At 36.6% G+C, this 18,208-nt stretch overlaps 1 protein-coding gene across 6 annotated transcripts in view; it reads left to right on the top strand.

The window, feature by feature from the left end:
- Positions 1-18,208, top strand: part of LOC150093183 (phospholipid-transporting ATPase IF-like) — a 799,705-nt gene that overhangs the window by 46,214 nt on the left and 735,283 nt on the right. For all 6 annotated transcript variants that reach the window (XM_090413774.1, XM_090413776.1, XM_090413778.1 and 3 more), the window contains exon 3: positions 18,079-18,168. In XM_090413774.1, coding sequence (XP_090269900.1) covers positions 18,079-18,168 — 90 coding nt within the window. The remainder of the gene's footprint in view (positions 1-18,078; positions 18,169-18,208) is intronic.

Here is an 18,208-nt window from a genome sequence, read left to right on the forward strand (position 1 = left end):
CTGTATTTTAAATAAAATATATTTATTGAATATTTAAGTTAATTTGCTCTGACAGACTATAGAGCTCAACATGAAAGTAAAAAATATTTTCACTTTTCCTCTGCTGCCATTATTAGAAATAACCTGGTTATTTCTAATAATCAGGTTGTTCTTCCATAGTTCCATGGAATTCAATACTAGGAGCTGATTAGTACTAGTTCAATATTAGGAGTGCTTTAATATTGCACCTGGCTCATGTTTTGCAATATTTTTATTCCATTTACAATGGAATTCTAAATGGAGGGAATTAAAAAATATATTCCATCTCTAAATTTACAGTGCATGCGTATTGCCTTTAAAAGTTTTGTCATTACACTTCATTAAAACTCTGATAATATATATGGTGATATATATCACCATATATATTAACGGAAATAATCTGGCCAGCCGTCCTGGTTGGCCAAGTGGTTAGCGTATCCGCTCTCCAGCCAAACGGCTGCAGGTTCGAATCCCGCCGTGGGCATGGATGTTTGTGATTGTCTGTGAAAGCACTAGTGGTGGTGGTAGTCGGCGGTAGATGGCATTGGTGTTAGATGATGAAGGTTGGTGGAGTAGTGAGACGAAGAGTTGTAGAGTTGATGCCCTCCCTCGATGAATCTTTGGACTCCCTGGAGGTGTGATATAATAATATACAAAAACTGAATTGTGCGCTTCTTAGTTATCTCTATGAATAATCATTAACAAGAAAAAGCCGCTTGTGCCATTTTCCTTTGAGTACATGCATATATTAAAATTCAGAATTTGCAAATAGCACATTCTCTCCATGCCACTGTAGCAACCATCACAAGATATGACCAACACAGAAGTTATCACATAACAGATATTCTACAGTGTCGTGTTTAATATCATTAATTGGAATAAAACTGCAGCATCACATTTACAACGAGATTTTTTTTTATTTCCATAAGACAATAAAACAAAATAATCTTGAAAGAGGTGTCTACGGATTTGACCTTAGACACTGCAAAAGAGGAAGTTGTTTAGATATAATCCTGTGAGTGTGTGAGTGATTATCAGGTGAAATCAGTATTTGTGGAGAGAAAAATAGAAATAAAAATGGAAGGCATGAAAACTAACTCAAGGAGAGAATGAAGAGATCAGAGAGGTTAGTTAGTGCTAAGAAAATTAGAGTCAATGTGAGAGAAGGGCATAAGAGCAAGGGAGAGAGAAGGCAGCGAGAGAAATGGAGTGATAGGGAAAGTGAGGGAATTGGTGAAGTGATAGATAGAGAAATGAGATAAAATGTGTGTGAGAGAGAGAGAGAGAGAGTGGGAACAGAAAAGGTTAGGAATACCAGTGAGAGAAGAATGAATAAAGCTGTGAGTAAGATCATGTATGGAGATCCAATGATTCCAGAGGTGCAGAGTAGAGTGCTTGAGAAGCAATTGCCTGGAGAAATGATAGAGAGTATAGCAATGGCAATGAAGTTAGGTGAAAATGTAGAAGAGATGATATTTATGGTTGGTACAAATGACATATTATATGATGTAAATTTTGTAGCAAGAGATTTCAGATTGTTGTTAAGGATTATGTTTGAGGAGAGACAACAGTTGTGTGCAAGAGATAGATTACATTTGAACACAGAAAGATGCATTCATTTGGAGAGAGAGTGATAGACAAGTGAGTGTATAGGGCAGGGAAACAAGAATTGCAAGGAATTGGAAGGTAGCAGGGATGGTCTCATGTGTATATACTGGCTTGAGAAATGAGAGGATGTACACTGTATTACAGAATTAAGTGGCATCTGCAGAGATTGAATACTGACAATGCACTGGTTTTTCTACATACAAATGCCAGAAGCATTAGGAATAAAATGAATGAGTTTGTGGCAGTCCATTTTAATAACTGAATGACTCAGTCTCTTTGATTGTTGGTATCAGTGAAGCTTGGTTAACTGAGGAAGATATTCTGCCAGGGATAGAAATTGAAGTATAAATATTTCAGCAGGATAGGGAAAGTAAATAGGATGGTGGAGTGTTACTCATGGTAAAGATGAATCATGTAATTTTAGGGTAGACAGTCTGACTGGAAATAATGCTAACAGCTTTTAGAGTATATGGTGTGAGGTAGAAGTGAATAGGACAGGATATATAGTGGGATGCTGCTATAAACCAGGAAATATAGATGATAATGAGCAGGAAATGTTTAGGCAAATTAATTAGTCAAGTTCCATGTGAGTGATCATTATGGAGGACTTCAAATATGGCAATATAAACAGGCCAAAGAAAGAAGCATGTACAGTATCAAGAGAACTGAATTTTCAGACCTTTTGAGATACAGCTGGATCAACATGAGGATCAGCAGTTTTCAACTTGGTCATTATTGGAGGATCAGATGTGACAGATGTTATACTTGTCCCCAGTTAGTGAGAGAGAAAATGTAATCCTGGCTTGGAGGATTAATAGGCATCCATAAGTATCAATGCAAAAGCAATTTATGTGGAATTATAAGGCAGGCAACTATTATAGACTTAGAAACTAGCAGAGAGTAGTACAACGAATGAAAGAACTTAAAGAAAAACTTAAGAAAAGAGAGGTTAGCAGTGCATAGGATATACTTAAGAAGAAATTGCTGACAACATTCATAGATAGTATATCTCAGTTGAAGAAGATAAAATTATTTGTGCTAAAATGGATGACTAGCGAATTACCTTGCTGATAAAAAGAGACTATGGAAAGCATGGATGCAGGCATGCATGCATATATATATAAAGGAGATAGAGATAGAGATATGAGGAATATGAGAGGAAACTTACATTGCACTTTAAGGAGAACCCGCAGGTGTTTTTAGCTATGTGACCATTAGGAGGAAATCTGATTTCTTCATTTCTTTTGTAATTGAATAGCGTATACTTTGCAATTTTTCTCATAAACTTCATTTCAGCTGTTATTAATCTTTGTCTATTTACCTAGATCTCAGTCTTCTAGAGAGACCAATATCTAGATGGATTTTGGGTTATGGATTTCTCTTTCCTGCCATTTTGCATCAAACACCTGTGTTTCTAACCTTTCCTCTCCAGTTCTGTTTAAGTCAACATACCACCTTAGATTAACTCTGCTGACACATTCTTGAATGTTAATAATGTCAAGGTGGTATGGCGACTTAAATAGAATTGGAGAGGAAAGGTTAGAAACACAGGTGTGTGATGCAAAATGGCAGGGAAGAGACCCAAAATCCATCTAGATATTGGTCTCTCTCTCTCTCTAGAAGACAGAGATCTAGGTAGATAGGCAAACAAAGATTTACTTTGTTTGTAAGCAAACAACTCTCAGATTTATGCTTAAAACTCATATAGACACTGCTGCGTATGCTGCTAGTTTTGTGTTTTGGCTAATTTCTTTCTTATTGCATATAATTCAACTGCTCCCACCATTTCAGCTTTACTTATTCTGTTGTCTGTTTCCAGATATAGTATGCCATCTTCACTAAAAACTGTGCCTAATTAGCTGAAATATTTTATTTGTTCTATAGACTACATTCAGAATGCAGCTGAAGTTTTCTATGCTCCTGCCTGTTTTCATAGTTTTGGTTTTTTTATTACTGATTTTCATTCCAAATTTGTTACAGCTGTTATTAAATTTACTTAGAGAATCCTGGAAACTTGCACTAGATGTGTTTAGGAATACAATATCATCTGCATAAAGCAAAGGGCTAAGTTTGACATCTCCATTTCTAATATAAGGCTTTATGCACTTTCTTTCATTATGTGCTCTATATAGATGATGAAGATTTTACATCAGACTATCTTTCTGTATTTTCTTCAATTCTAATTCTTGACTTAAAACTTAAATATTGACTTATGTATTACTCTTTATAATGTTCACCCCATATAATTGCATTTTGAAAAATTTTTCTCTGGGAATCTTGTCGTATGCCTTTTCCAGATATACAGAACTTAAGTACAGATCATTTCATATTACCATGATTTCTTAACTATTTGTCTTAAGTGAAAATCTGATCTTGACAACCTTTATTTGCCCTGAGCTTGTTCTCCAAGTTTCTCTTCTGCAGTGTTTCTCAGCCTCTTTTCAAGTATGCTTCCATAAATGCTGCTTAGTACTAAATAATGGTCACTTTCAATTTCAAATCCTCTGTACACTCTTGTATTTTGAACCATCATTATGATATCACTATCAACAATGATGTAGTCAGTGAGACTTTTCTTATTTCTTGTCTTCTCTCCTTGTTAACTATGCACATCTTTATGTCAAGAGTGTTAGTACCTGAGCAGAAGTACAGTACATACCTAACATTATTATTGGCTTTGCCCTGTTCTTCTCCAAATTTTTCTAAAATGTTCCTATATGCCTAGTGAGATTAATTTCCTACTCTGCTATTCAGCTGTCCAACAATTTTTCCCTTTTGTTTATGTCAGCTGCCTTTTCTAATGATTCCAAAAATTCCTCCACTTCTTCTTTAGAAGAACTTTCTGTGGGACCATAGGCACAAATAATTTCATTGCCCATTTTGATAGGAAATGGTGCTACATTTTTTCTCAGTAAAGAACACAAGTGTTCTTTAGTGGTGCTGCTTTTGGACTTTAGTTGTTGTTTATATTGTGTTATTTTGGGGTTACCGAGTAGGCGAGATCAGAGTCAGACGCATCTGCCGTGGAAGAGAAATTTTCGTTATTTAGTATAGTTAAATATAGTTCATACTTATAGTATCCCATAAGTAAATTAGCTTACAGTAGAGCATATAACATAGTATTTACCATTTAGTTGTAGTAGTATTTAGTATTTAGCGTTTAGTTGTAGTAGCTCGTCACTATTTGAATGATGCTGGCAGCTGCAGCTCCAATTACAAATTGTGTGTCACCAAGTCCTCCTCATTTAAGAACTCCATTTTCTGTAACATACTGCAGGATTTTGTAGCATGCGGTGCTTGTGCAATGAATGCTTCCCAGCAGTTGGATATGAGGCAGGTGAGAGAAGGGGGGAGTGCGTGTATGCACAAAATGTAGGCAATGGGAGCAACTTAGTGACTTAGATATTATGAATACTGACCTCGTTGCATCAGGGGTGGGAGAATTCGGAGAGACAAGGAGTGTGATAGAAGGTGAAAATAACGAGCAAAATATGAATGAAAAAATAAGAGTGCGGAGTGTGGAAGGCTTGAATGATTGTGAAGTTTTCAGAAATGATCTTGATTGGGAGGATGAATAGCAAGTTAGAGTGGCTAAGTTGCAGAGAGAGAGAGAGAGAGAGAGAGAGAGAGATGAGCTGAAAGAGGAGGTGGAATGTCTCGGGAATGAGATGAGAAGTATGAAAGATGAGATTAGGCAAATCAGAGTAGGAGGGAGAGAGAGCTGTGGGAATGATAGAAGAGGAGAGAATAGAAACAGTAGAAGAGAGGGAATGAGAGAGAGGTATAGGAATGATAGAAAAGTAGAGAATAGGAGCAGTAGAAGAGAGGGAATGAGAGAGGTATGGGAATGGTAGAAGAGAGGGAATGAAAGAGAATTATAGGAATGATTGAAGAGGAGAGAATGGAAACACTCAGAGAGAGGGAATGAGAAGAATGCGAGGAAGTGCTAGAACTAGGGATAGAGAGATGGCAGGACAGCAGATAAGTAGGGGAACACAGAGTGAAAGCATTAGAGGAGAGAGAGAGAGAGAGGGATGCAGGTGAACAATCAAGGAACAGAGTGGTAAGAGCTGTGATGTATGCAGACTCGATGATCCGTGGTGTGCAAGATAGGATGCCAGAGGAGTGTTTGCTTGGAGGAACGATAGAAAGTATGACTATAGCAATTAAGCAGGGTAAAATGTGGATCAGATGATTGGATGGTGGGCAAGAATGACTTGAGAGGCAATGTAAATCAGGTGGCAAGAGATCTGAGATTCTTGCTTTAGGTTGTACAAAAGAAAATGCAGAGAGGAAAAATAGTGTGTATTTTACCCAGGTATGATAATGATGAGCTGAGCAGAAGAGCAGTAATAATGAATAGCATAATAGCCAGAATGTGTCAGAAGAGAGGATTGGAATATGTGGATGCTTGGAGGACATTTGAGGGCAGAAAGGAAATGTATACAAGAGACCGCTTGCATTTGAATGAGGAAGGATGTGGACATCTGGAGAGATTGCTGTGTTTAGAATAAGTCGGTGTGTCAATGCGGGGAAACTAGAATTCCCAGGGTTGATGGTAGCAGGGGTGGCATCTTGTGGGAATGGGTGCTTGGAGGAAGGGGGGAGGGGCAACATCAGGTAACATTAAGTCCAGTGGGGTCTGGAGGGGATAATGATAGGTATAAAAGCAGTGACATTTTTATGCTTTATACTAATGCCAGGAGTATCTGGAATAAAGGAGATGAACTGGTAGCAATGATAGCATCAGTCTGGCTAAAGATTATTGGGATATCTGAGAATTGTTGACAGAAGAGGATATAATAACAGGAATAGAAGTAGCAGGGTAGTGCATTTTTCGGTAGGATAGGAAGGGAAAATGCTGTGGTGGAGTACTGTTTATGATAAGTGATGACTTTTGTCCTCTAAGAGCGGAGGCTTTGGAAGGCAGTGACACTAATGGTTTTAAAAGCATATGGTGTGAGGTACAGATGGGTAAGACTGGATATTTAGTGGAGTGTTGCTACAAGCCAAAGAGCACAGAGGTTTGGCAGCAGCAGATGTTTAGGCAGTTGAGCTTGGCAAGTGCAAGAAGAATGATTGTTACGAGAAATTTTAACTATAGCAGTATAAGATGGGAAGAGGAAAATGCATGTAGTAATAATTGTTATTATTACTTGACACCTCCAGGGAGTCCACTGACTCATTGAGGGAGGGCACCTACTCTGCAGCTCTCTGTATCCACCACTCAGTCAATCCACCAACTACACCAATGCCATCTACCGTCCATCAGCACTAGTATTTCCACAGACAATCACAAACATTCATCCCATGGCAGGATTCGAACCCGCAGCCTTTTGGATGTAGAGCAGATACCTAACCACTTGGCCAACCAGGCTGGCAAAATACATCCATCCTTGGTGGGAGTTGAACCCACGACCTTTAGATTAGGGAATGGAATTTCTAGAATTCTTGATGGGCAAATGTCTTAGGCGACATGTAATAGACGGAACAAGAGGTTCAAGAGTTTTGGATTTGGTCATAGCATGAGAAGAGCTAATAATAACTGAGATGACATTTCTCCTCCCAGTTAGAGAGAGAGAGTGACTGTGTGATTTTGACTTAGAAGATGAATAGACATGCAGGAGTGTCAAAGAAAAGGAACGTATGTGGAATTATAAAGCTGGTGATTATAATAGTCTTAGATATCAACTTGGGGCAGTTCCTTGGAGGATGGAATTGGAAGGCCAGGATATACATTAGTGCTTGGGAAATTGTTAAGGAATATTTGTTAGCAGTCGTAGTAAGCTGTATTCTACGAGTGAAGATGAAGACACAATTTGGTGTAAAGTGGATGACAAACAATATCAAACAGGAACTGCAGTTGAAAAAGAGATTAGGGAAAAGATATAAGGTGGTATCAAAAGGTTTCGAGACTAGCTTTGTTTATGAGAAATTACTTTATTTATCTATGTATACACACTATCACCTTCAAAATAGTCCCCTTGCATAGCAACACAGCACTACCAGTGTTCCTGCCACTTCTGGAATGTGTCCTGGAAGTCTTCTTTTCGAAGCGTGTCAAGAACCTTCTGCCCTTCGCGCCGTATCTCTGCAATGGTGTTAAAACAGCGACCTTTGAACTGGATCTTCATCTGGAAGAGAGCAAAGTTCGCAGGAGCCAAATCTGTGCGAGAAGAGTGGGTGTGGAAGTGAGATCATGTTGTTTCCGGCGAGAAACTCGTGTGAGGAGAGCTCAGTGACGGTGCATTGTCATCGTGGAGCATCCAGTTTTTCGCGTGCCATAGATCGGTTGCTTTTGCCGAATGTCATCCCTCAGATGCCTTAAAACTTGGCAGTAGAACTCGCTATTGAGGATCTGACCCTGAGGATGAATTCTTGATGTAGTCTTCCAGTGATGTTCTTCTGCTCTTGAAGCACGCCTGCCACTCAAAACACCTCAAACGACTCATTGCAACATCACTGTAAACTTGCCAAATCATGTCAAACGTATCTGTGGCAAATCTGCCACAGATATGTTTCACATTTCACACAGAATTTCACATTTGCTCTTTGTTCTAACTTGCTCTCTCTCCATGATGAAATCGCAGATGCAGTAACGCACGTGGTCAGAATAGCGCCTGTTGCACAGCTCCTGATGTACAGAGGACAATGTCTTTTGCCACACTGATTAGAAAGTCGGTGCTCCCTGTGACTGTATGTGCACTGTGCATGCGTGCATCTGTTGGCGTGTTATAAAACTGGTCTCGAAACTTTTTGATACCAGCTCGTATAAGGAGAGGGGTGGAGAGCAGATGCATGAAGAATATAAGACTCAGGCCAGGAAAATGACTAATATGATGAGGACGGCAAAACTGGAATATAAGAAGAGATTGGCACTAAGATCCAAAGAAAATCCTAGGGAATTTTTTAGCTATGTGGCCAGTAGGAGGAGAAATGATTGTGGAAGAATGACATTGTGGGATAAAAATGGGAATAGAGTGACTGATGCAGAGGACATAGTGGAGTTGTTCAATGAACACAATGAACACCGCAGATAAGGGGGGGGGACCCCCCTTATCCGCGGTGTTCGCTATTTGCAGTTTCCATTATCTGCGGTCAAAACCAGTCTGAAAATATTAAATGGGAAATTCCAGAAATAAACAATTTATAATTACATAGGCAAAGTGGATATTAGATCCAATATTATTTCAAAGCCGAATGTTTGTAGAAATTATGAAAGTTTTGTAAGTTGACCTGAGAGCTTACGAGAATACAATCCTTGGCATCCTCGAGTTACCTTAGCTTGCACTACTTGACTTAAGTAGCTAAGGCAACTCGGGGATGCCAAGGATTGTATTCTCGTAAGCTCTCAGGTCAACTTACAAAACTTTCATAATTTCTACAAACATTCGGCTTTGAAATAATGTTGGATCTAATATCCACTTTGGCTCTGTAATTTTACATTGCTGAAATAATGCCGTATGGCTCTTTCTTTTAGTAATAGACAATTCACCAGTTTTAAGTTGTGCACCATTCTGAGCAGTTCTCGATTATCAGATCGACTCACAAGTAACCCTTATTTTACTTAATAATGGCCCCCAAAGTACAAGAGTAGTGATGCTGGCATTTTGGATATTCTAAAGAGAAGCTGTGAAGTACTTCCTTTTAAGTGAAAAAGGTGAAAGTTGTCACCTTCTTAAAATAATAAATAAATAATAATAAAAAAAAAAAAACGTATGCGTGGTTGCTTAAGTTATCTGAATTCACATTCAGATAACTTTTATTACAGTATGTTATTATAATTGTTCTAGTTTATTATTAGTTATTGTTGTTAATCTCTTACTGTGCCTAATTTATAATTAAACTTTATCATAGGTATGTATGCATAGGAAAAAACATTGTATATAATTGGATTCATTACTATCTGCAGTTTCCGGTATCCGCAGGGTGTTTTGGAATGTATTCCTCATGGATAAGAGGGGACTACTGTATATGGATCTGTGTAGCAGCTTAGCGCTTTTCAATTCCATGTTGTGCAAGCCAGATGAGGTTTGATAAGACGGATGTGGTCTTGATGTTCAGAGATATATTTATTTATAGATCTTCCTGTTTGTCCATAGTAAGACAAGTTACATGAACATGATACTTCGTATCCACTGCATAGCATCATTAGTGAGAGTGTTTTTTGGAGAAGGTAGCAAGTTGTGAATTTAGTTAATTGGATTTATAGGTAGCAATAGTTGATATTTTTTTTCATAATTTTTGCCACATGTTCAGAGATGCCTGTAATATATGGCATAGGAGTCCCTGTGGATTCTTCTTGTCTGGGTTGCTTTATAGGAGAGTGGTTGATTATATTTTGGACTGTTTCTTTGACAATTTTCAATTCTTGTTTTAATGATTCTTCAGAAGAACAAATCTTGTGTGCTCAAGATACTAGAGATTTTTATTGTTATTATTATTATGTGAGAAAGCACCTACTCTACAACTGTCTGTCTCCACTACTTAATCTACTAACTACAACAAACCACCACTACATCATCACATATTTTTGAAGTGGATGGCAAGTTGATGTATTGTGGATATAATAACCTAAAAAAGTTGGTTTTTGGTAGGCTGGAGTGGAAATGAATCCATCTTGCTTAGACTGGATGTGTACATCAAGAAATGAGATGCTTTTTTTTTATTTATTTTTTCTAGGGTGAACTTGATACGAGGATGTAGGGTGTTGATTTTTTGTAGAAATGAGTAGAGTTCTGCGTGACTCCAAACTGTAAAGACGTCATCAACATACTGTAGCATAGAATTGAAATTTCTTGTATGAAATTCCATAGAATTTGCAGTTTGTTGTGACACAGAACCAGAACTTTCCTTTCTCATCTCTACAAAAAAAATCAACACCCTACATCTTCATATCAAGTTTACACTAGAAAAAGAATCATCAAAAGGTATCTCCTTTCTTGACGTATACAACCAGTTTAAACAAGATAGATCCATTTCTGCTTCTGCCTACCAAAAACCAATTTTTTCAGGTTGTTATATCCATAATATATCAGCGCACCATCCATTTCAAAAATATGTGATGATGGTAGTGGTGATTCACTTTAGTTGGTGGATTGAGTGGTGCAGATGAAGAATTGTAAAGTAGGTTGACTTCCCTTGATGAGTCTTCGGACTCCTTAGAGGTGTCACATAATAATAATAAAAATCTACAGTATCCAGAGCAAACAAGATTTGTTCCAAAGAATCTCAAAAACAAGAATTGGAAATTGTCAAAGAAACAGCCTTACTGAATAGATATAATCCAATAATAATCCAAAAAATAATCAAACACTCTCTTATAAAGCAACTGAGACAAGAAGAAAGCCACAGAACTCCTATGCTGTATATTAAAGCTATCTCTGAATGTGTGGCAAAAATGATGAAAAAATATCAACTATTTCTACCTATAATCTTGCGGAAAGGCTTATGTGTTCGTCACACACGTTGATTGGATTTTAACAGTATAAATGCAAACACAGATTGATAAGCACCCCCCCCCTCCCCCTAGTGTATATATATTAAGAAATAAACAGAAATTAGGGAACTCACTGATATCAGGAAAATACAAAATATTAATTTCACTTTTTATTTTATAAAAATGTTAAATAAAATTTAATTAAATAAATAATACAGAAAGAAACTATGTTTTCTAAAATATTTCCTATTTTGCATTTATTTTTCATATCTGTATCTTTACAACATTATTTCAATTTTATTGTGAAGAATTTTCTTTGCAATGAACTTTCCCTGAAAAAAATGTTCCTACAGTGAATTTTTATTATCATCTGACCTTCATGGAGTCAGACTCATCGTGTGAGGTACACACTATTGCACACAATGCTCATCCAACCATGTCTTAAACTGAGTCAATGTGTCTACATTCACAACATACTCAGGTAATACATTCCACTCACCAACTACTCTCCATGCAAAGAACCTTCTCCTCACTCCTCTGTCACAGCCTTCTTATACAGTTTTTAACGATGACCTCTTGTTCTACTTTTCTCCCTCCCCCATTCTATGAAAAATCTCTTCCACCTTTCTTTTAAGGTTAAATGGTTGGTCAGCATTCATAGTGAAGAATTTACACTTCTTAGAATAATTACTTTACTTAATATTAGGAAATTAACATTCTATGTTTTGAACCTCTGTATTGAGGTCATCATCAGTAAAAATACATATGTATAAGATACAAGCTACATGACACTGCACTATACAAAAGTAAGATGAATCTAAATGCTCGTTAATTATTTAACCTAGCCTGAACTTTTGTGAGAGGGAAAAAAAAAAAAAATATATATATATATAAATAAAATAAAATAAAATAAAATAAAAAGGTCCATGCAGTTAGCCTAGTAGCTGTGCACATCACAACCATATGCCTGGGGAAGGAGTGTCCTAGGTTCGATTCCCATCAGTGATGTGAGAAGCTGAAGGATCTTCCTCGGCCATCTACATTAGCCGGTCTTGAGCTTGGACAGTAGGGTTTCCCCCCAGTTTATCCTGGGGTTTTTTATCTCTCAAAGGGCAAACCGGCCTTGAGAACTCAAACTCAACACTACAGGACATAGGGGCATTGGCTGACCACCTTATTCTCTGAAAACGGTTTGACGTCCAATGATTAATAAACCCTCGACACCCCAAGGTGAAATAGGGTAAAAGGAAGATGAGATGAATTAAAATAAATAAAAAAATTTTTAAATAAATTTAAATAAACACAAAATATAAACGGAACTACATTAAACATTTCTAAAGTCCTCTCGTATTGAAATTTTCTTCTGTTTCGGCTTGTTCTTGTTGCTATACTGATTGCAGATGGGTCCTCCACATTCTTGGAATGATTAATACATCCTTTTTGTTCAAGTTTAGATAATGTTTCAGCATTTTGCAAACTTTGAATTTTCTTTCAAACCAGATTTTGGTGCAGTGTAGGTGTAGTTTTGGTGCAGTGCCTTTCCAGTCAATTCTGTGGCATGTTTCGAGTGCATGGTCTGATAGGCCTGTTTTACCATAGTGGAGGTATTTAATGTGTCATTTGTGTTCATCTTTTCTGATTGGGATGGTGCATCCTGTTTCCCCTGTGTAAGGTAGGTTACAGATACATTGAAGTTTGTAAACTCCTGAGTGGGCCAAGTATGAAAGAGGATCTTTGGAAGAGCTAGGTAAATTTCTTAATTTTGTCAGGGGTTTGAAGGTATCTTAATGTTATATTTAAGTAGGGTTCTATCTATTTTTTTTTTTAAATGCCCCTAATGTAGGGTATGGCTATGGCATTATTCTAATCTTTTTTGTTTTTGTGGCATTTTTAGGAAGGATCTTGTGAACCTTTTTTTTATTGTAGCCATTTTTTTACAAATATTTGGTTAATGATTTCAAATTCTTAGTTCAGAGCTTGTTCATTGGAACAAATTGTTAGGACTCTGTGTTTGAGGGTGCTGATTCCTAGTTTTTGTGTTGGATGGTGGTACGGATTTTTATGTATGTATTGGCCGAAGTCACCTCCTCGTGGTGCACCTCAGGAAACACTGGATAAATTTCCAGTAGGCTAACATGACTGGTAAAACATATTAGGGCCAATCACCCAATATGTGGATATTAAATGATTACAAAAGGAAACCAGGTAATATCAGCTACTTCCACACAGACTTGTGCCTCAACTGCTGATACAGTTACTATGCATACCAAGGATCAAAACCTTCCAGGAAGTTCTTGGTTAAATAAAGGTACAAGAAAGTGTGATCAAATTAAATTATAATTAGAAGAAACACACGTATAAACCACAGTGAAAATTATTTAATTGTAAATATTTCATCCTAAGTATCTTAGGACATCATCAGTACAGTATTTAAACAAAAATTAGGAATAACATACAGTTAGGGCACATAATTACAATAGAATCTCATGAAAACATGCATAACGTGCTAAAGTAGTACAAAAAAAAAAAAAATGTTAATTATTTAACACAGTTTTTTATGATAATTTCCCATACTTTAGGAATAGTAAGAACGTCGTTGCGGTTTAGGTTTGGTCTGTGTAGTAGGGCTTCAGAACTTTCTTTGTATAAACGTTCATGTTTAAATAAAGATCTATGTAAAAGTTTAGCCTTTTCCCAATGGATCCTATGGTTTGGATTTTCAATTCCGTGTTGAGAGAGGCCAGATTTCTGCGGTTTAAGAAGACGAATGTGGTCTTGATGTTCCGAGATGCGTTTCTGAACAGACCTACCTGTCTGTCCAAAGTAAGATAATTTGCATGAGCATGGAATCTCATAAACACCAGGTAACATCAAGGGTGAGAATTTGTCCTTAGGAGAAGGTAATAAGTTGTAAATTTGGTTGATAGGTTTGTAAGTAGTGGCAAAATTGTATTTCTTCATAATTTTAGAAAGACGTTCTGAGATGCCTTTAACGTAAGGTATGGGAATCCTATGCACTTCTTCCTGTCTGGTTTGATGTATGCAGAAGTGACTGATGATTTTTTGAGTTGTTTTGGGATTATATCCGTTTAGGATGGCTGTATTTTTGATAACTTCTAATTCCTGGTTTAAAGATTCTTCAGAGGAGCAGAATTTGTGTGCTCTGGAAACTAGTGATTTAATAATGCCAGATTTCTGAGATGGATGATGAGCAGAAGAATTGTGAACGTAGCGACCTGAGAATGTAGGCTTGCGAAAGACGGAAGTGGCGATGGAACCGTCTTCTTTTCTTTTGATGTATAAATCCAAAAAGGAGATACTCTGTGGAGATTCTTTTTCTAACGTAAAGTTGATGCGATGATGAAGAAGGTTAATTTTATCTAGAAACAGTTGTAATTCAGGTTCGGGATGATCCCAGACTGCAAATACGTCGTCGACATATCTTAACCAAATTTTTGGTTGGGTTCAAAAGTGAATATTTTTCTTCTTCAAGGTGTTCTAGAAACAAGTTTGCTAGGTTTGGTGATAAAGAAGATCCCATTGCTGTTCCTTCTTGCTTGTAAATTTGACCTTTCCAGGTGAAGTAACCTTATGCAATAACAAACTTGAACAATTCAACTATATCAGATGGAAATTTTTGAGTTAGTAATTCTATTGTTTCTTTATGGGGAATGTTAGTGAAGAGGGAGACAATGTCGAAGCTGATTAACAAGTCAGTTTTTGATAGTTGAATGTCTTTAATTTTTGTGTGAAACTCAGTAGAATTTTTGATTGAAGAGACTGAGTGGCCTGTGTGAGGGCAGAGAAGGTTAGATAAGAATCTTGATAACTTGTACGTTGGCCAGCCGATACAGTCTACGACAGGTCTAAGTGGAACATTAGTTTTCTGTAGCTTAGGTAAGCCATAAATTCTAGGAGTCTTGCATGATATGTCTTAAGTTTTTTGATTGTTTCTTCATCTAAGGAGGAAGTTTCATTAAGTAGCTTATTTAATTTTCTGAGTTGACGATTTGTAGGATCAAAATCCAATTTGGAGTAAGTATTATGATCTCGAAGAAGTAAATTAATTTTTCAGTCATATGAATTGGTATCAAGAACCACAGTGGTATTTCCTTTATCAGCTCTAGTAATGATTAAATTTTTGTTGTGTTTTAAGGAAATAATAGCTTTCAATTTCAACGGTGGGATATTTAATTCTGAAGGTTTGGCATTGTAGATCACTTTAGCTACTTCGAAAAAAAGCTTTTGATAAAAGCAATAGTGCTCTACATATTAAATACCTTAATCTATAAAATCGATCAAAAAAGATCACTAACAAATTACCAATGGAAAAATGGGTAGTCAATTTATCTAACCGTCAACTAACAAAAGATGAATTAAATGTTCTAGCAAGAGGCCATAAATTTGCGATTTCACCAAAGTGTTTCCCATATTTAGACTTTATACATAATATAGAAAGAAACATCAAGCATCTCTCCAGTATTGAAGCCAACAAACTTCGTTTCGAAGTAGCTAAAGTGATCTACAATGCTAAACCGCAACGACGTTTTTACTATTCCTAAAGTATGGGAAATGATCATACAAAACTGTGTTAAATAATTAACGTTTTTTTTTTTTTTTTTTTTTTTTTTTTGTACTACTTTAGCACGTTATGCATGTTTTCATGAGATTCTATTGTAATCATGCGCCCTAACTGTATGTTATTCCTAATTTTTGTTTAAATACTGTACTGATGATGTCCTAAGATACTTAGGATGAAATATTTACAATTAAATAATTTTCACTGTGGTTTATACGTGTGTTTCTTCTAATTATGAACGCACCACAGGTTTCGTTATTTAAAAAAAAAAATTAAATTATGGAAATCTAATCTCATCTTCTCAACATATAACGTATAGACACTCAAGAAAACTGGAAACTTTTTTTGAGCTACTTAGAGGAGGAGCAGAAAGAGTCAACATAGACATTATCCGCATACAAGAACATAGATGGAGAACTGACAATCATGAAGTGAATGAAACATCCTCAGCTGACAAAAAATGGAGATTTATTTATAACTCAGCAAACAATGATGGTACTGGAGGAGTTGCTCAAAAAAGAACTAGCAGAAAAAGTAGCATCAATTGAAACAAGTGTCTGAAAGAATTCTCCTCATAACCATAAGTACCAATCCAAAACTGACAATAATATCCACGTATGCTCCTACAGAATGTGCTCCACTAGAAAACAAAGACAACTGTTATAAAGATCTTTCTGAAACTGTCATGAACATCCCAGTTCACAACGTCACACTCATTGGTGGCAATTTTAATGCCCAAATTGGTAAAGACATTGGTAGTACTACTAAAAATGTGGATAAATATACTTATCATGAAACCACAAATAACAATAGACATTCTCTTATGAACTTTTGCAATAGCTATAACATGGTAATCACCCAAACCAAATTTCCACATCCAAAAGAAAGACTGTGGACTTGGGAACATACAGATGGTTCTCATTCCTAAATAGGCCACATCCTAATCAATGGAAAGTGGATCAGATCGATCAAGAACTGTCGAGCATATAATACGGTTGAACTGAACTCTGACCACAGAATAATCAGTTCCCACATTAAACTTTCACTAAAATCCTCTAAAAATAACAGGCCTAAAAAGAAACAATACAACTGGGACAACTAAATAACCCACAAATTGTAGCATCCTTCCCACAGCACATTAAAAGACAATATGAAAAACATTCTTAAAGATCCAGCTAATGAATATCTCTAATCCAGAGAATTTTAATAATAAGGTGTGACACCTTTTGGCAACTGGTATAGGTAAATATGATTTCTCCATTACTTCCACCTTAGTATCACCACCTCTGGTTCTGGCTCCCACTGATGAGACCTCAATAAAGGTCGAAACCAGTCTGGGTAGTGGCCCTTCCCTTAATGCATAGCATTATACATGTCTGCAAGGAGATGTGCTTTGCATTATGGGAGATACTAAGGCAAGTATCTCCCATAATGCAAGATACTAAGGCAAGTGATGAGAACTTATACCACCTTTAGCACGAGTTGCCTCAGTCCTGAAAATACTTCAGGCGCAAACTTGTTTGCTTATACTTGGTTAAAGGATTAAATCAAATATATAATTGGTAACCCCTGACTAGTTTATGTCTCAATCATATCCCCATCCCACCCCTTCCTCCTATTCATGAGGCTTTGCAACTTACATTCTCTCAATCTGTCCTTGTACTCCACATTCCAAAGACCACTGACCACCTTTGTAAAACACAATTTTCATTGTGATTAACTCAGTGATGACCTATGTGGATACGGATGGTCGGGGGGGGGGGATAACCTGATCCTATAGCTTCCTCTCTTTGAGAGGGTTGCAGCTAATTACTAGGGAGATAGTGACGCAAGGTGGTTTCCTGTTGCCTTCCTTGCCATATTTTTATGACTGTAGTCTGTGTGTTCACGGGTCCAGTTTGCCTGCTTGCGGGATGAAAAACCCCAGATAAACTGCGGAAAAAACCCTGCTGTCCACGCCCATGATCAGCTAACTTGGCTAATATGGCTGAGGAAGATCCTTAAGCTCCTCATGTCGTTGATGGGAATCGAACCTAGGACACTCCTTCCCCAGGAATATGGTTGCAAAGCGCAAAGCCACTCGGCTAACCGTGCAGACGTGGGTAACCTAATTATCTTTATTATTGATGATAATTAGTTTATCTTATTTCTTATGAAAAAGAAAAGAAAATGCCATAACGAGAATCATAAATTTAAATTTAAAAATTACATATTAGATTTTCAGCTATTTCTTTCATTCTTCATTTTATTATTATTTTTTACTTTATTACTTTAAATTGTTTTCACCTTGAACTGTGCATGAAAACTGCAATTATTTAGTTATCATATCATCTTAATTGATATGCAGAATTTATTTGTAGCTCATGATGAATAAGATGATATTCTTGTTTGAATGCTGCTTTTAGTTCTATTAATTTGAATTATGTCTTTGCAGTATACAGCATGGAATTTCCTTCCTAAAAATCTTTTTGAGCAGTTTCGCCGTATTGCAAATTTTTACTTTTTATGCATTTCTGTTATACAGGTGAGGTTATGATAATTAATTATTATTTGAGTTTATTGAA

The sequence above is a fragment of the Typopeltis vanoorti genome, chromosome 24 (genome assembly GCF_054136105.1).
Source record: "Typopeltis vanoorti isolate ZY-2024b chromosome 24, IOZ_Tvanoo_1.0, whole genome shotgun sequence".
Taxonomy (NCBI): Eukaryota; Metazoa; Arthropoda; class Arachnida; order Uropygi; family Thelyphonidae; genus Typopeltis; species Typopeltis vanoorti.